We start from the raw sequence: 20,660 nt of genomic DNA, 5'->3' as shown, positions 1-20,660 counted from the left end.
TAAGGGAATTTGTTAAAACCAGACCAACTTTACAAGAGATACTAAATGGAGTCCTTAGAACAGAGAACCAAAAATAGCAAATTAACAACTGACCATAAATCCACAAGATGACATAACCCAGAAAGCACAGCCATGGACATATCCAAAGCAAAATGAGCTTACAAGATTGTAAACAGGGAACCAGAGACATCAATTGGCAAGTGAAGACAACTACAAACTAAAAAAGAGGGAAAATACTGTGTAGTTACAGAACTTCTAAATGGTGAGGAAGTCAAGAGTTGCAAGATAGAATGGACTGTTCTAATCTTGGGGAGAAAATTATAAATCACAGGGTAACCTCAAAGAAAAATGATAAACCTTTACATCACAATAAAAAAGAGGACAAGCACAAATATTCAGCAAACACTAAAACAACAGCAAGAAAAGAAATGATAACACGATTCATAAACATAATGAGCTCAGCACACAAAATAATACAGAACAAAGAAACTAGGGACACCATGAAAAAACATGTAACAAAATGACAGCAACCACTTCATACTTGTCAATAATTACACTGAATGCTAATGGATTAAGTGTACCACTAAAGAGACGGAAAGTTGGGACTTCCGATAAGATGGAGGAATAGGCAGACGAGCCACACAGACCCTCTTCAACAAAGGAAAGAATATCCAATTGACAAAGATACAGCAGATAATCCTGGAACCCTGAGCTTTGAAAGGAACTATTCAGAAGTGGATTAAGCACCAGCCACTCCTCGGAAGGAAGGCTGGGTAATCCTACTTCCGTAGTGATACTGCCTCGGAAACCCAAGGAGGGGTCGCTATGAGTCGGGGCCAACTCGATGGCAAACAACAAGAGTGGAAAAACCTGAACAAAAAAATTGAGTACAAGAGATGGTTGAAGCTGCGAACTGTCAGCTACTTTGACAAGACCAACAGCCTGAATATTTCCAAATGGTTTGGGGACCTGAGAATTGACCTAAAGATCAGTCCTAGTCACCAAGGTCTGCAGGGACAACTGCTCTGGTGGTCTATGACGGGAAACAGCAAGGAATGAGACAACCTGAGCTGTGGACTTTCTGCTGTCCAGAGGGCGCAGCCATTTTGATTATTTACACGTGAGAGCCATTTTGTATATTTAAATTGACCAAGGGCACAGCCATTTTGAATGCTTACAAGAGGTGGGCATTTTGGATACTTAAAGTGACTGAGGACGCAGCCATTTTGAATGTTTAAAAGTGGCCGCCATTGTGGATATTTAAAGTGACCGAGGTCACAACCATTTTGATTGTTTATACATGGCAGCCATTTTGGATATTTAAAGTGACTGAGGGCACAGCCATTTTGAATGTTTACAAGTGGCAGCCATTTTGGATATTTAAAGTGACTGAGGGTGCAGCCATTTTGAATGTTTCAAGTGGCGGCCATTTTGGATATTTAAAGTGACTGAGGGTGCAGCCATTTTGAATGTGATGAAGTGGCAACCATCTTGGATTTTAAAGTGATAGCGTTCTCGTGCAAATATCAGGGACCTAAGAATAGGCTCTGTTTGCCAGGGTTGGCAAGGACATACGAGAGGCTGACAACATGAAAGGAGACAATTGGTGAGTATATAAGTGCTGTCAACTAGTGAACAGAGGAGCACAGCACAGTACCCTGCCTATATACATAACACACAAAGAAAACGAAAATTGTGAACAAATCACTCCAACATATAATCACCACATTAAGTATGAATACAAAAACGTCAAAATGCCTCAGAGATAACAGAGCATCACAGTCCACACAAAGAATCAAGATAAAGCAGGAGAATTAAGGGACCAGAATATAGTTCCAAAACACATCCCTGAGGAAGATGCAGCATTGGAACTCTCTGATAAGGAATTCAAAAGAATTATATTTAGCTATCTTCAAAGGATTGAGAGACAGACCAAGGAAATACAGACAAAACCCTAGAAGAATTTTGGAAGAAAATACAAGAAAATGACAAAACAAATGAAAAATAAGAAATGATTCTAAATCTACAGATAGAAATTCAGAATATTAATACTAAATTGACATTGAAGACAAATACCTGAATACTCCTTTGGAAAGGGATCAATCAGAAAACAGATCAAAACAAAATGAAGAAAGCCTAAGGTTCATGTGGGATACCATCAAAAGGAATAACCTACGTGTCATTGGAATTCCAGAACAGGAAGAAAAAAATAAAACCACTGAAGAAATTGTCCAAGATTTGTTGAAGGAGAACTTCCCTGAAATGATGAAAGATGAGAATATATCCATTCAGGAAGTCCAACGAACCCCAAACAGGATAATCCCCAAAAGAAAAACACCAAGACATATCATCATCAAACTCAGCAAAACCAAAGACAAAGAAAGAATCATGAGAGCAGCACGGGAAAAACGAAAAGTTACCTACAAGGGGCAACCAATAATACTTAGCTCGGATTTCTCAACAGAAACTATGCAGGCAAGAAGACAGTGGGATGGTATATACAAAACACTGAAAGAGGAAAATTTTCAACTAAGAATTATGTATCCAGAAAAACTGTTGCTCAAATAGGATGGTGAAATTAGGACACTTCCAGATAAGCAGAAATTAAGGGAATTTGTTAAAACCAGACCAACCTTACAAGACATGCTAGAGGAAGCCCTTTGAACAGACAAGCAACAACCACCACCAATAACTGACCATTAGCACACATGATGATATAACGCAGAAACCAACCCACTATGGAAGTATCGGAAGTAAATAAGCCTACAAGATTATAAACAGGGAATCAGAGACACCAACTGACAAATGAGGACAACTACAAACCAAAAAGAAGGGAAAAAAATCTGTGTTGTTAGAGAACTTCTAGATGGTAGGGAAGTCAAGACAACTACAAGATAGAACAGACTGTTCTACACTTGGGAAGAAAACTATAAATCACAGGGTAACCTCAAAGAAAAATGATAAATTTCACATCAAAATAAAAAAAGAGGACCAGTATAAATATTCAGCAAATAATAAAACAATAGCAATGACGGAAGTGATAACATGATTCACAAACAAAATGAACTCAGCACAGAAAATTACATGGAACAAAGAAATTGACACAATGAAAAGCATGTGACAAAAATGACAGGAACAAATTCCTATTTGCTGATAATTACATATCTGGCAAGGGACTTACCTCTAAGATTGATGGAAAACTCCAATGCCTTAACACCAAAGGAATTAACAATCCAGTTAAGAAATGGGCACAAGACATGAATAGACACTTCACCAAGGAGGATATTCATTCAGGTGGTCAGCTAATATATGAAAAGATGCTCACAATCATTGGACATCAGAGAGATGTAAATCAAAACAACAATGACATATACCCTCTCACCCCAGCACTGATGGCAAGGTTCAATGAGACTGAAAATAACTAATGCTGGTGGGTTTCTGGAGAGATTGGGACTCTCATACACTGCTTGTGTGACTGTGAAGTGACACAACCACTGTGGAAAGTAATACAGCGATTCCTTAGAAAGTTGGAATTGGAGATACTACTTGACCCAGCAATCCCATTACTAGGTATATATCCTAGAGAGGTGAGAGCCAGGATAGAAACAGATACATGCGCGCTCATGTTCATCACAGCACTATCTACAATAGCAAAAAGATGGCAACAACCTATGTGCCTGTCAGCAGAGGGGTGGATGACCAAACTATGGTACATACACATACTGGAATGCTATGCAGCACTAAGGAATGATGTGGAGTCTGCAAAACACTGCATAAAATGGATGAACTTGGAGGACATTATGCTGAGTGAAATAAGTCAATCACAGAAGTACAAATATAGTATTAGTTCATTGTTGTGGAGGGTCAAGGAAAGGTTTATATATGGAGGGAAACTTTCTTTGTTGGTTGCCAGGGGTGGGAGGGGATAGGAAGGAACACTGCAAAAAAAAAAAAAAACACATGTCATTTTAGTTTTGTGTATTTCACTGTACATAAATTATATTTCAATAAAATGTATTAAAAAAAATAAAGACAGCTAAGTTGCAGACTGGATAAGAAAACAAAACCCATCAATATGCTGTCTACAAGAGTTACACCTTAGAGACAAAGACAAAAATAGACTAAAACTCAAAGGTTGGAAAAAGATAAATCAAGCAAATGGCAACTGTAAAAGAATAGGAGTGGCAACACTAATTTCTGAGCAAACTGACTTTGAGACAAAAACCACCATATGAGACAAGGAAGGACATTACATAATGATTAAAGGATCAATTGAACATGAGTATATAACCAGAATTTACAGAAAACTCCAATATCTCAATAACAAAAAGACAAATAATCCAATTTAAAAATGGGCAGAAGACATGAATAGACACTTTACCAAGGAGGATATTCAGGTGGCCAACAAACATATGAAGAAATGTTCACGATCATTAGCTATTACAGAGATGCAAATCAAAACAACAATGAGATACCATCTTTCTCCAGCAAAGCTCAACAAGGCAGAAAATAATGCTGGAGAAAATGTGGAGAGATTGGGACTCTCATACACTACTAGTGGGACTTTAAAATGGTACAACCACTGTGGAAAGCAGTATGGTGATTCCTTCAAAAGTTGGAATTAGAAATACCATTTGACCCAGCCATTACATTACTACGTATATATCCTAAAGAAGTGAGAGCCATGACAAGAACAGACATATGCACACCCATGTTCATCGCAGCATTATTTACAACAGCCAAAAGATGCAAACAACCTAGGTGTCCATCAACTGAGGAGTGGATGACCAAGCTTTGGTGCATACACACAACAGAATGCTGTTCCACCCTGGAGAATGGCCTAGAGTCTGCAGGACACCACGTAACGTGGATGAACTTGGAGGATACTGTGCTGAGTGATATAAGTCAATCACAGAGGGACAAATATTGTATTGGTCCATTATTGTAAAAGTCAGAAAGGTTTATCTATGGAAGGAAATTTTCTTTGTTGGTTACCAGGAGTGGGAGGCCAGGGTAGGGAACACTGTTAAATAGGTAGAGATAAGTATTGATCTGGGTGAAGAGAAGGGTAATGTACCAAATGTGAGCGATCAACATGGTGGCATTGAGGAAGACGAAGACGGAGAGAGGTACATGGGCGGTAGAGACAAAAAAGATGAACCCTTTTGCATATGCAGTACTGCATTGTCAGTGAAGGCAAACATGGGTATATGGTTGGATAGATGGGTAGATGGGCTAAGCTATTAGGTATGTCTATGAAGGAGGGGGGACCTCTGGTAGCATAGTGCCTTAGGCACTTGACTGCTAACCAGAAGGCTGACGGTTCAAATCCATCAGCCACTCCTTGGAAGGAAGATGGGACAATCTACTTCCATGTGATACTGCCTTGTAAACCCAAGGGAGGGGTCGCTATGAGTTGGGTCCAACTCGACGGCACATAACAACAACAACATGAACCAGGGAGTGTACCCAAGACCATATATAGGGTTGGCATACAATGGTCCTATAAGTGTATTTGTATGATTTGAATTCCCAGGGCTATGGAATAACTGACAAGGGACAAGGTTGTAGTCACCTCTGAGGCACAGCCAGCTACCCATAGGGATTGAGTATTTTAACCTGTGGGCTCGGGACCATAGTCGCAGGCGACATCAAGCTCAATTGGCATAACATACTACACAAAAACATTGTTCCACATCCTACTATGGTGAGTAGTGACTAGGATCCTAAAAGCACGCAAGCAGCCATCTTGATGCAATGATAGGTCTCTCCTCATCCAGAGCAAAAAAGAATGAAGAAAACCAAAGATTCATGGAAACAATTAGTCCTAGCGACTGGTACAAAATGCGATCTGCAGCCTATATGAGTATGTGACCAGAAGAGCTAGATGGTGCCCAGCTACCACTGTCAACCACTCAGAAGGGGATCTACATAGGAGATCCTGGATAGAGAGGGAGAACAATGTGGAGCAAAACTCAAAATGATTGGGAAAAAAAAAGGGGGGGTTGTGGGACCAGGTTTGCTGATCTGATAGAGCCTGGTGGAGCCACTGAGACTATGGCCCCTAGCTGCCTTTCAGGTCTGAAACTGAACCTACACCTATGGCTTCCAGCCAAACAAAAGACAGGCATATGAGGTGAACATTTACCTGAGGTAGATACACTCCTTGGAGAGAACAATCATGGGAGAAAGAAGGGCTGCTTATGCACAGGGAGACAGCTCAGGGGGCAGGAGTGCATGAAGGAATGGACACAGGGAAGAGGTAACTATCGGGAGGAAATGGTAGGGGAGCCGTTGCATTGTGGAAAATTGTAGTCAATGTCATGAGACAAAGTGTATGTGAAATGCTGTATGGAAAGTGTTGTGCCAAATGATATAGAGGTCCTCTGAGTCTACAATCCCTTACCTTCAAGCTAGGAACTTCATCCTGCAAGGGGTTTGGCTATGCCTAAGTTTTCATGACTGTGTCCCTTGTTTGCTCTATTGCCTATTTTAATATAGATGCAGCACTTAAAATTATGTGTGTACAAATATCCAGTACCAAATTTTTATCTGCAGATAGGTGTCCTTCTACACCTTCTCACACCTCTTTACCATACATATCTACCTACATATCCATTCACAAAATATTAATGTATTAGTATTTTTTTAATAGTATTACAAAATTACATAATATTACATAATTGCTAGCATTACAAAACTGTCCATGTTAATTACCATCCAAACCAAAAACCAAACTCACTGCCTTTGAGTCAATTCTGAGTTATAGCACCTGTTGGGTTTCCAAGGCTGTAAATCTTTATGGAAGTAGAATGCCTCATCTTTCTTCCATGGAGTGGCTGGTGTGTTCTAAGCACTTATCTTTTGGTTAGCAGCCAAATGCCTTAAGCATTATACCACCAGAGCTCCTTAATTACTATTAAGAAAAAAAACCCAAACTCACTGCTGTCCACTCATAGCAACCCCTCCTTCAGTTTCCGAGGTAGTATCTCTATGGAAGGAGATTGCCCAACCTTCCTTCTGAGGAGTGGCTGGTAGGTTTGAACTGCCACCTTCCGGTTAGCAGTCAAATGCCTTAGGCACTACGCCACCAGAACTCCCCTTTAGTTACTACAGTTACCCTTTATTCTTACATTGCTCTCAGTGTCTTCCTTTGCTTTGGCCATGTTGTAATGACTTCCTCCATGTTGTATACTGCCTTTCCCTTCACTATTAACATGTCTTCTATCTAGTTAATAATTTTCCCTCCTTTCCTTCCTATCCAATTTCTATTGTCAAAAAATGTTTTCTTTCTGTAAACTTAAAAAAAAAAAAAAAACTCATATAATATTTGACTTTTTGTGATTAACTTACTTCACTAAGCATAATGTCCTCCAAATTCATCTACGTTGTGAGATGTTTTGTGGCTTTGTCATTATCCTTTACTGTTACACAGTATTCCATTGTGTGTACGTACTACAGTTTTCTTATATATTCTTTTGCTAGGTCGTTTCTACCTTTTTGCTACTGTGCATAATGCTACAGTGAAGATGGCTATCTATGTCTCTTCGTACCATGGCTTTTATTTCTTTAGGGTGTATACCCAAGAGTGTGACTGCTGGATCATATGATACTTCTATTTCTAGATTTTTAAGGAAGTGCCACACCATGTTTCATTACATTGCTTATTGGTACAGTTGTGAGGATTTTTGTTTTATATTGACGTGGAATCCACCTCAACTTTGAAGGCTTTGAGCAATAAGTGATTCACATCATCTTCATTTTTAGCAAGGAAGGTTGTATCATTTACATATCACAGTCTTCCTCTAATCCTGATGCCACAGTCTTTACATATAAATGACAGTTGTCCTAGTGAATAATTATTTACTTCTAAATATCAAGCAAGGGCATACTCCAGTTAAACAAAATTAATTTTCATCTCCTTTAAATAAAATAGGTACAGAAAAGGTTTAAAAATGTAAAAATTGATTGTAATAAAAATATGACATGTATACACACATATATAGTATTATGTCACTCACCTATTCAGTAAATCAGAGTATTAGAAAATCAGCATTCTATTTTATAAACTTCCATTTGTCTGAACTAGATTTTCCAAATTCAAATAAAATTAAATTTACACATACACAGTAGAGCTCAGATATAAGTACTTTTCAAATACAGTTTACAAACCTGTGCAAAAATCTTCACCAGCCGTGAATTGTGTGAGGGTCGAATTTGCAAATATTCTCTCCACCACTGTTTAGCATACACAAGAAACAATCGTTCTCTCTCTGCAGTTTTCTGACGTTCCAAAGCAAGCTTGAAATTAATAAACAAAACAAACAAACAAAAAACTATTTTTATCAATTTCTATTCATTCTCCTTAATTAATTTTCACAAAATACATAACAAATCTATCCACTTCTCTCCATCTCTATGACCACCCTAACACAAGCCACCATCATCTCTTCTCTGGACTATGTAAAAGATCCTAGCTGACCTCCCGGTTCCTACACCTGCCCCTAGTAATTTCATTTTCCATACAATAGAATGATCTTTTCTTTCCCCAACTGAGAAATTTTTATAATAAATCATATTCTGTCCTTTCCTTACTTAAAATACGTCAATAGTTTCCTATCATACTGCAAACTACCTGCACAATCTTGTAAAATTTGGTTCAATTCAATGTAGATTTCTTCATCCCCCCTCACCCATACTACACTTTTGCCACATAGAGCTCCTTCTGTTCTTGCCTAAGACCTTGGGAACTAGGTTGTTTACACTGTCTGGAATGGTTGGCCCCTGTCTTTGCATGGCTGGCTTCTTCTTGCTGTTCATACTTTTTCCTAATCACGTGATGTAAAATAGCTTCCCAATAGCCACTCTCTCACATCACCCAGTAACAATTACCACATATCACTTTCTACTGTCTGATAATGTGTTTACTGTTCATCTTCCCATTAGAAGCTAAGTTCCTTGCAAACAAGCTGTCTGGCTCATACACAGCTATATGCTCAGTTTCTAGAACAGTGCATAGCAATTTTTAGTATCTGTTTAAGATCAGTAAAACTCGTTGGTTTATAATCAATAAAAAAATGCAGTAACAGCAGTATGATTTTAAAGAGAAAACCCGGAAAATTAGAAACAATTTGTATGTGTGAAATACGAGAATAAACTTAAGCAAGCTTCAGATCTAAAAAATTATTACTAATTTCCATCAGATGTATAACACAAGCAATATGATAGGGGCAGGATGGAGTAAAGCCATAAAGGAGTAAAGTGCCAGCCCAACAAGTCTGTGCATAACCATAAACTATACCCTAAGACTGGAGAGAACAGAAGCGACAAACTTAATCTGAAGGGATGATCATGAGGAAAAGTAATTTCTCAGAGACCTCAGGGGAATTAGGAAAGAAAGCATTTTCCATCACATTCCAGAAAGGCTATATACGTCCACCACAAGAATACAGAGCCGAAATGACATAACAAGCCCTCCATAAATGCCTATGAAATGACAAGTAAGATCCCATCCCAGTACTGTCCCTACTTTATTCCTCTACCCCCTTTTTCAGCTTTATAATGCTTATGTTGCAATTCTTGTGATATTTCAATGAATATTCATGGAATTTCCCAAACTAAATTACAGATTCTTCTAGGTGAACAATCTTGCCTTTGTTTTCTATCTCATTTCTTTTGTTAACATTTGATGTGATAATCTAAAAACGAATTACTAAATGATCACTTTCTAAAAAGAGAGTACTTTCCAGGGTCAGGAGGTACGTAAATATACTACGATAACAAACACAGAGATATTTGAAATTATTTACCTGTGTGTTCACTACTTCTTGAGATAACATTTGATTGAGTGGTGGGTACATCTCAAGTTTTATATTTAAGATTCCTACAGAAACTTTTGATTCCGTGCCTGTAAATATAAATATTTAGAAATTCAGAGGTTTCAGTATTATATATATGTAGTCAACCAAATTCTAATCAAAATAATTTAAGAATTTGGTACCTTACTACTTACATACTTACAAGGAATAAATATTCAACATTGCCTTTGATACTTTCATTAAAATTAAACCAAATCAGATTAGAAGTTTTATTCTTTACAAAGACTTTTATCTAATGGGAGCTCTGGGAGCATAGTGCCTAAGGCATCTGACTGCTAACCAGAAGGCTGGCGGATCAAACCCACCAACCACTCCTTGGAAGAAATGTTGGGCAATCTATTTCCATGGTGATACCACCTCAAAACCCAAGGAGGGGTTGCTATGAGTTGGATCTGACTTGATAGCAGTTTTTTTTTTCCTTAAATCTAATTACTAGATTATCTATTTTCTTAGTTTCATAATCATGCTTTTAAGGAATTTTAGAACCTAAAGTATTTGGGACTCTTAATTTTTATCTTCATTAAATGTATAACAGAAAACAGACTTATATAAAACACAAGGCTAGTGCAACTATTAACACTTCATTATGACACCAAGAGGGAAAAAAGTCAGAAAGTATCTATAATCTTTGTTATATAGTAAATTCCCATTCACACCATTCTTATTTAACACACCATAGGACCTCTGGTGGCATAAACCCACCAGCAGCTCCTTGGAAGGAAGACTGGGCAATCTACTTCTGTAGACACTGCTTTGGAAACCCAAGGAGGCATCGCTGTGAGTTGGATCTGACTCGACAGCTGTGAATCTGGTTTTTGGTTTTACCATTTTTATTTATCACACCATAAGTGAATAAAAATTTTCAATCCATCCCTGGATTTAAAGAATCAGAAAAAAAATATGCTTCATCCAGAACAGTTTAATATTTTCCTGATGAATTAGAGAATGTCTGTTTCTTGGTCATTATGATTATCATGTCAGGGTTTTCTTGACTGTAAGTATTAGTTTATTATAGGGTTCCCCTCACCAAATAAATCTCCAATCATTAAGAAAACTTTGTTTTCTATTTTCCTTAAGGAAATATAACACAAATAATACATCCATATTCAAAGCATGACTTACCAACATCTAAATTATTAAGTCTATTCTGTCCATAGACCAGGTTTAATTCAGTGACTAAATTTCAATACCAAAGCAATTGCATTATACGTCATCCCTAAAACAGGGGTAGGTTTTGTGTTAATTTTCATTATATTAGCAAATACATAAGATATTTTATCAGGCAGTGTGTAAGGTTCCAAGGAAACAGTGGTCAAAAAGGCAGCATCTCTACTCTCCAGGAGTACTACTCAATGACACTGATATCGAGCTGGTTATCACCTCTTTGAATCCCACTTTTCCACACAAAAAAAGTTGGAGAAATAAACCTACTTCATATTCTCCAAGAACCACTATTGTAGTGAGCCACTGGTCCTATGAGGATGTAATGTTTGGGTGCTGAAATGGAGTAGGTTTTTTTAATCACTATCAAGAATATTAATTCTGGGACTCTAGTAAGATGGTGGAGCAGGCAGACAAGCTACACAGACCCACTTCAAAAAAGAAAAGAGAAACCAATTGACACAGATACAGATGATAATCCCAGAGCCCTGAAGTTTGAAAGGAGGGATACAGAAGTCTAATTAAACACCAACTGTAGAAGAACCTGAAGGAAAACAGTGAATGAGACAAATGGAGCTGCAGACTGTCGGCTATCTTGATGGCAAAGATAGTCTGGATATTTACAAGGACCCAAGAATTAACCTAAAAGTTGGCCCTGCTCACCAAGGGCTGCATGGACAATGGCACTGGTGGTTAATGACTAAAATGGGAAACAGCAAAAAAAGAGACAAACTTAGCTGTGGACTTTCAGCTAGCTGGAGGGTGCAGCCATTTTGGATATTTAAAGAGATACCGTTCTCATTCAGACTGCAGGGACTGAATAATATATGGCTCTGCTTGCCAAGGACAGCGCAGGCATACTGGAGGCTAATGACAGAAAACTCTCTACTTTTGAGCTTTTTTTTTTTTTTCCTTTTCTCTTTTCCTGGTTCCCATTTTTTTCTTTCTTGTGGTTCTTCCTATCCCTTGATTTTCTTTTTGCATTTTTCCCATTTTTTTTCTCATAACTCTCTCTTATTCTAGCTCTTTACTCTTATTCCCCCCCTCTAGATTCAGTGGGGTTTTTTTTTTTTCCCTTCTATTTCTATTTCTTTTCTTTTTAAAGTACTTCTTTAAATATTTCATCTCATTTATTGTCTTTTATCTTTTTTTTTTTTCCTAAAGTGATTGTTCCTGTGTGTTCATGTGGTATGTATTTTTTGCCCTCATTTTTACTTTTTTGGTGTTTTTTTCTGATTATTATTTTTGTCTGAGTGGGAGACCGCAACCATGCCCATACAACCCAACAATATCCACACTTCCTGGAGCCCCATCTACTGAGTGAGGGCCACCACTTGCTTCTGCGTTAACTAGCCAATGATACACAACAGCCAATATGAGCCTGACTCACCCTTAACTGCTCTTGGCAAATAGCTAACAGAGATCTGCGCACCCACTCTTCTCTACCACACTCACCAGAAGACAGGTGGTACATACATAAGTACTACCAAAAAGCAAATAGATAAGCACAGTACCCTGCTTACTCAGATACATCCAAACAAAACAAAGAAAAGAAAAATCCTGGGTGAATCACTCCACCATACAACCACCAATTACATATAAATACAACAGCATCACAATGTCTCCGAGACAACAGACCGTCACAGTCCACACAAAGAAGCAAGATAAAGCAGGAGAAACAAGGGACGAGAATACATACCCACAAAACATCCCAGAGGAAGAAGCAATGTTGGAACTCCCTGATAAAAAATTCAAAAGAATTGTATTTAGGTACCTTCAAAGAATTATATTTAGGTATCTTCAAGAAAAACACAGACAAAACAATAGAACAATTTCAGAAGACAATACAAGAATAAAATTATAAAATAAATGAAAAATTAGAAATGATACAAAATCTACAGATAGAAACCCAAAAGATTAATACTAAATTTTCAGATAGATAACACACTGAATAGGCAAAAGAGTAGAATCAAATCAATGGAAGACAGAATTAAGGAGACTGAAGACAGATACCTCAATACTTCTTTGGAAAGGGAGCAACTGGAAAAAAAGGTCAAAACAAAATGAAGAAAGCCTAAGATCCACATGGAATACCATCAAGAGGAATAGCCTACGTGTAACTGGACAGGAAGAAACAAACAAAACCACAATGAAAATTGTTGAAGATCTGTCGGAAGAGAATTTCCTGATATGATGAAAGACAAGAATATATCCATCCAAGAAGACCAATGAACCCCAAACAAGATAGATCCTAAAAGAAAATAACTAAGACATACCATCATCAAACCCAGCAACACCAAAGACAAAGAAAGAATACTGAAAGCAGCAGACACACACACACACACACACACACACACACACACACACGGAGCTCTGGTGGTATAGTACCTAAGGCATTTTGATTGCAAAAGCACTACAGGAAAAACAAAGAGTTATCTACAAAGAGCAACCAATAAGACTGAGCTCAGATTTCTCGGCAGAAACGATGCAGGCAAGAAGGCAATGAAATGGTATACATAAAACCCTGAAAACAAAATTTACAACCAAGAATTATATATCCAGTAAAACTGTCACTCAAATGATGATGATGAAATTAGGACATTTTCCAGATAAGTAGAAATTAAGGGAATTTTTTAAAACCAGACCAACCTCACAAGAGGTGCTAAACGGAGTCCTTTGGAGAGACAAGCAAAAACAGAAAATAACAACTGACCATTAATACACATGAGGACATAACCCAGAAACCAACCCAGTTATGGAAGTATCCAAAGTAAGATAAGCTTACAAGATTACAAACAAGGAACTAAAGACATCAACTGGAAAATGAGGAAAACTACAAACCAAAACAAGGGGAAAACTGTGTACTTACACAACTTTTAAATGGTGAGCAAGTCAAGACAATTGCTAGATAGTATGGACTGTACTAAACCTGGGAAGAAAACTGTAAATTACAGGGTAACTTCAAAGAAAAATATTAAATCTTCACATCAAAATGAAAAAGAAGACAAGCAAAAAATTTAGCAATAGCAACAAATAAAGTGGTAACATGATTCATCAGCATGGAAATTGTATGGAACAAAGAAATCAGTATCACGAAAAACACATAACAAAATGGCAGCAACAAATTCATACTTGTTGATAATTACACTGAATGTCAATGGATTAAACGCACCACTCGAGACGGAGAACTGCAGATTGGATAACAAAACATAACCCATCAATATGCTGTCTACAAGAGACACATCTTAGAGACAAAGACAAAAATAAACTAAAAATCAAAGCTTGGAAAAAGATGTATCAAACAAATGGCAATCAAAAAAGAGCAGGAGAGACAATATTAATTTCTGATAAAATGGACTTTAAGACAAAAACCACCATAAGAAACAAGGAAGGACATTATATAATTATTAAAGGATCAATTGAATAAGAGGACATAATCATAATAAATACCTCTGTACCCAATGAAAGAGCCCCAAAATACATAAATCAGATTTTAACAAAATTGAAAAGACAAATAGATGACTCCATAGTCATAATACTCAAAAAACCAAAAACCACAAACTCACTGCCATTGAGTTGTTTCCAACTCATAATGACCCCCACTTGGGTTTCCAAGGCTATAAATCTTTATAGAAGTCATAGTAGGCAATTTTAATACACCACTTTCAATGTAAGAGAACTGGAAAGAAACTCAACAAAAACACAGAAAAACTAAACAATACAATCCACCAACTTGACATTATAGACATCTACAGAGTACTTTACTCAACAACACAATATGCATTCCTTTCCAGTGCACATGGAACATTCTCCAGGATAGACCGTATCTTAGGCCACAAAGCAAGCTTCAATACATTTTAAAAAATACTGAAATACTGCAAAGCATCTTCTCAGCTCACAGTGCTATAACATTAGAAATCAACACTAAGAAGATCAATGGAAAAAGAGCAAACACATAGAAACTGAATAACACTCTCCTTAAAAATGACTGGGTAATTGAAGAAATAAAAAATGAAATTTAAAAATTCCTTGAATCAAACAAGAATGAAAATACAACATACCAAAATCTTTGGGATATGGTATAAGCAGTGATCAGAAGCTAATTTATAACAATAAATGCACACAACAAAAAAGCAGAAAGAGCCTAAATACACACCTTAACCCAACATCCCCAAAAATTAGAAAAAGAGCAGCAAAAAAACCCCTTCAGTCACCAAAAGTAAAGAAATAAAGACTCAAGTAGAAATAAATGAAACAGAAAATAGAACAACAGAAAAAGTTGTTTTTTGAAAAGATTAATAAAATTGACACATTACTGGCAAATTTAATAAAGGAAAAGGGGGAGAAAATACAAATAACATGAATAAGAAATGAACTGGGCATCACAATAGAACCAACTGAAATAAAAAAGATAATACCTGAATACTATGAAGAACCGTACTCTAACAAATTTGAAAATCCAGAAGAAATGGACAGATTTCTAGAAACATATTACTTACCTAAACTAACACAGACTGAGGTGAAAAATTTGAAAAATCCTGTAACAAAAGAAGAAACTGAACAGGTCATAAAAAAATTACCAAAAATTACCAACAACAAATAAAGCCCTGGCCCAGACGGTTTCACTGAACAATTCTACTCAAACTATTTCAAAAACACAGAAAAGGATGGAATCCTCCCAAATTCACTTTATGAAACAACCATAACCTAGATACCAAAACCAGGCAAACATATCCCTAAAAAGGAAGACTGCAGACTAATATCCCTCATGAATATAGATGCAAAAATCTTCTACAAAATACTAGCCAATAGATTCTAACAACATATCAAAAAATAATACATTATGACCAAGTGGGATCATAGCAGGTATGCATAGATGGTTCAACATTAGAAAAACAATCAATGTCTTCCATCACATAAAAATAACAAAGGAAAAGAACCACATGATCATATCAATTGATGCAGAAAAGGCATCTGGTAAAATCCAACACCCTTTCCTGATAAAAACTCTCAGCAAAACAGGAATTGAAGGGACATTCCTCAACATAATAAAGGGCATATAAGCAAAACCAAGAGCCAACATTATTCTCAACAGAGAGAGAACGAAATCATCCCCCCTTGCAAACAGGAACCAGACAAAGATGCCCTCAATCAGCACTTCTATTCAACATTGTATTGAAGTCCTAGCCAACACAATAAGGCAAGAAAGGGAAATCAAAGGCATCCAAATTGGTAAGGAAGAAGTAAACACATCCCTGTTTGCAGATGACATGATCCTATACATAGAAAACCCAACAGACTGAGCAAGAAAGCTACTGGAACTAATTGAGAAATTTAGCACAGTGGCAGGGTACAAGATTAACACACAAAAATTAGTTGGATTCCTCTACTCCAGCAAAGAGATTGCTGAAAAGGAAAAAAGGAAATCAATACCATTTACAATACAAAACTCAACTCACTACCGTAGAGTTGGATCCAACTCATGGCGATCCCTCCTTGGGTTTCCAAGGCAGTATCACTACGTTAGTAGATTGCCCAACCTTCCTTCTGAGGAATGGCAGGTGTGTTTGAACCGCCAGCCTTCAGGTTGGTGGTCAAATGCCTTAGGCACTACGCCACCAGAGCTCAAAGAGCAGAAGATAAATTAGATGAATGGACCCTCTAAAAATAAATTTTTATGTGCTTCAAAAGACTTCTACAAAAGAGTAAAAAGAGAACCTACAGGTTGGGAAAAAATATTCGGCAACAATATATCGGACAAGGGACTTACCTCTAAAACTTACAGAAAATTCCAACCCCTCAACAATCCAATTAAAAAATGGGCAGAAGAAATGAACAGACACTTCACCAAAGGGAATATTCAGGCGGCCAACAAACACTTGAAGAAATGTTCATGAGCAAGCTGGGTCTCTCCTTGTCCAGAGCCAAGAAGAATGAAGAAAACCAAAAATTCATGGAAACAATTAGTCCTAGCGACTGGTACACCATCCGATCTGCAGCCTATATGACTATAAGACCAGAAGAACTAGATGGTGCCCAGCTACCACTGTCAATCACTTGGAAGAAGATCTTTGTAGGAGATCCTGGATAGACAGGGAGAACAATGTGGAACAAAACTCAAAATCATCTGGGGGAAAAAAAAAAAAGGTGGGGAAAAAAAAAAAAAAGGTAGGGAACAGGTTTGCTGGCCTGATAGAGCCTGGTGGAATCACTAAGGCTATGGCCCCTAGCTGCCCTTCAGGTCTGGAACTGAATGCACACCTGTGGCTTCCAGCCAAACAATAGACAGGCATATGAGTTAAACATTTACCTGAGGTAGATACACTCCTAGGAGAGAACAAGCATGAGAGAAAGAGCTGCTTATGCACAGTGAGACAGCTCAGTGGGTAGGAGTGAGTGAGTGCATGGAGTGATGGACACTGGGAAGAGGTAACTATCAGAAGGAAGTGGGGGGGGTAGCTGTTGCATTGTGGTAAATTGTGGTTAATGTCATGAGACAAAGTGTATGTGAACTGCTGTATGCAAAGTGTATTTGTTCTGTGAATTTTCACCCAAATCACAATAAAAAGAAAAAAAAAAAAGAAATGTTCATGATCATTAGCCCAAACCAAAAACCAAACTTGCTGTCATCAAGTCGATTCAGACTCATAGCAACCCTCTTTGGGTTTCCAAGGCAGTAAATCTTTACAGAAATAGATTGCCCGGTCTTCCTTCTGTAGAGTGGCTGGTGGGTCTGAACCACCAACCTTCCCGTTAGCAGTCAAATGCCTTGGGCACTATGCCACCAGAGCTCCTTTACAACAGCAAAGAAATGGAAACAATCTAGGTGCCCAACAACAGGGGAATGGATAAGCAAACTATGGTACCGTGGTGGTTAAATTTGTGCGTCAACTTGACTGGCTCTGGTTGAGTGGCTGAGCACTGAATGTAGTCATTCGCCATGGTGAGATTGGTAATTAACACCATGGTGGAATCTATTGGGACAGCAGAGTAGCTGCTTTGGGTATGTGGTTTGCTTCCCGTATATAAGAAACAGTTTTGGGAATGGTTTCTAGCTTATGGCACACTTGAATCCTGCATGTAGCCAACTCCTTGTTCAGCAGCCTGCCATGCTCTGCTGATACTGGGACTTTCAATGGACTTGAATTAATGCTCTGTCATGTGGTTTGGTGATATTGGGACTGTGCCATTCTATTTGTCAACCTTGGGCTTGTCAGTCGCAGCAGCCAGTAGCTGCCTGAGAGAAGAAAAGCCTCTAGCTTTAGTGGGCTGGGAGCAGGAGGCAGAGCTGAAGCCCAGAGTTGAGGGGCTTTCACCTAGCCCCTAGAGCCTGGCACTTTGAACCCAGACTTAAAGCCTCCAAACTGTTAGAGAATAAACTCCTATTTGTCAAGGCCATCCCATTTGTGGTATATTCCTGTCAGAGTGGCACCAGGTAACCAGAACAGAATATGGTACTGAATTGGGTGCTTCTCTGACGGATACCTAAAATATAGAAATAAGAGTGGAGCATGTCTTTGACCTGAGACCCCGGTAGAGAGACCCCGGCATGACCGATGGCAGGAGCAGAGCCAAGAGACCAGCATGACAGACAGCAGGAGCAGAGTCGAGAGACCAGCATGACAGATGGCAGCAGCAGAGTCCAGAGACCTGCATTAAACAGCAACAGGCTTACCAGCTGATGCAGGAGAAAGCCGGGTGCCACTGGCAAGTGGCTTCCTGGCAGAATGAGCTGCCTTCAGACATTAATTGGTGGAAAAGACCGGCATGAAATGGAGTAGCAGGTTGGCCAGCCCACAGAGCAATAAAGCTAAGTATCCTTTGGGCAGGAAGATTTCCAGCAGAGTGGGTTATCCTCAGGCATTAATTGGCAGAAGCAGAGAGACCAAGGAAATGGGAAGCAGAGCTGCCTCAGCTTCAAGGGTAGGACCGTGGCCTTTGGGGGTGGAACCACCACAGACCCCTAGGTTTCAAAGAGCCAGACCTTCACCAACTTGGTTCTGGAGTATGGGGCTGCTAGTTCATGTGAGCTAGTGGGATGGAGTCATAGCCGCTGCCCAAGAGTGAAGGGGCAAGGCTGCCATACCCAAGGAGGAGAGGAATGGGGCCCACCAGGCCAAGGGGGTGAGGTCGCCAGTCAGGAACTAGGGAATTGGAGTCACCCAGTGAGGAAGATCTGTACAGATACCATCCATTGAAGATCTGTACAGGTGCCAAGTTGACAAGGGATGGAACTGTGGTTAAGTTTGTGTATCAACTTGGCTGGGCCTGGTTGAGTGGCTGGGCAGCTGAATATAGTCATTCACCATGGTGAGATTGGTAATCAACTCCATGGTGGAATCTACTGGAGCAGCTGAATAGTTGCTTTGGGTATGTGGTCTGCTTCATGTATATAAGAAACACCTTTGGGAATGGTCTCTAGCTTATGGCACGCTTGAACCCTGCATGTGGCCAAGTCCTTGTTCAGCAGCCTGCCATGATCTGCCAACCCTGGGACTATCAAGACTATCAATGGACTTGAATGAATGGCCTGCCGTGTGGTTTGGTAACATTAGGACTATGCCTTTTTCCTTGTGAACCTTGGGCTTGTCAGTCTCAGCAGCCAGTAGCTGTCTGAGTGAAGAAAAGCCTCTAGCTTCAATGGGCCAGGAGCAGGAGGCAGAGCTGAAGCCTAAGGCAGAGGGGCTTTCACTCAGCCCCTAGAGCCTGGCAATTAAACTCAAGACTTAAAGCTTCCAAATTGTTAGAGAATAAACTCCTGTTTGTTAAAGCCATCCCATTTGCGGTATATTTTCTGTTAGAGCAGCGCTAGGTAACCACAACAGGGACATACACACAACGGAATACTATGCAACACTAAAGAATAATGTAGAATCTACAAAACACAGCATCATGTGGATGACATTATGGCAAGTGAAGTAAGTCAATCACAGAAATATTTTATTAATTCATTATTGTAAAAAGTTAAGCAAAGGTTTATATATAGAAGGAAATTTTCTTTTTTGGTTACTAGGGGTGGGAGGGGAGGGGAGAGGAGGGAATACTGAAAAAAAAGAAAATTTTTTTAAAAATTTGATTTAAAAAATAATTAACTTTGTTTACAGTCTTATATATATTATAAATACACTTTGGGGGAAAAAACCCTCAGAATGTCTATAATTCATTTAAAAAAAATTCTTCCTTAAGGGCAAATTGACTGAAATGCTACATCCATACTATTCTTTGAGACACTTCCTATGACTTCAACACTTAAGTCTAACTGCAATCCTCATAACAAAACTCTATGTTAGATGATTACCTCTTGCTTGCAAAGACATTTAAATAACACAAAATGCAATGGAATGATGATAAGCGGAAATACATTTTTATGAATGCTCACAAATTGAGAAAAATGTAACCAATGTCGCTGAACAACTTGTTGTTGAATGGCAACCTAAAGTGCTATATAAACCTTCAGCAAAAACATGATTTTTTTTAAAAATTATAAATCATAGGGTAACCTCAAAGAAAAATGATAAACTTTCACATCACAATAAAAAAGAGGACAAGCACAAATATTCAGCATATACTAAAACAACAGCAACAAAGGAAATGATAACATGAGTACATTATGCTGAAATA

General features: G+C 38.4%; 1 protein-coding gene across 1 annotated transcript in view; it reads right to left on the bottom strand.

Annotated features, from left to right (window-relative positions):
• Positions 1–20,660, bottom strand: part of CEP76 (centrosomal protein 76) — a 60,968-nt gene that overhangs the window by 33,633 nt on the left and 6,675 nt on the right. The window contains exons 6-7 of the mRNA XM_007951675.2: positions 9,810–9,907; positions 8,173–8,301 (exon numbers count right to left, since the gene is read on the bottom strand). Coding sequence (XP_007949866.1) covers positions 8,173–8,301; positions 9,810–9,907 — 227 coding nt within the window. The remainder of the gene's footprint in view (positions 1–8,172; positions 8,302–9,809; positions 9,908–20,660) is intronic.

This window comes from Orycteropus afer, unplaced genomic scaffold, assembly GCF_000298275.1.
Source record: "Orycteropus afer afer isolate SDZICR_OR568_19922 unplaced genomic scaffold, OryAfe1.0 scaffold00307, whole genome shotgun sequence".
Lineage (NCBI taxonomy): Eukaryota > Metazoa > Chordata > Mammalia > Tubulidentata > Orycteropodidae > Orycteropus > Orycteropus afer.
This window is presented reverse-complemented; position numbering and strand designations above follow the sequence as displayed.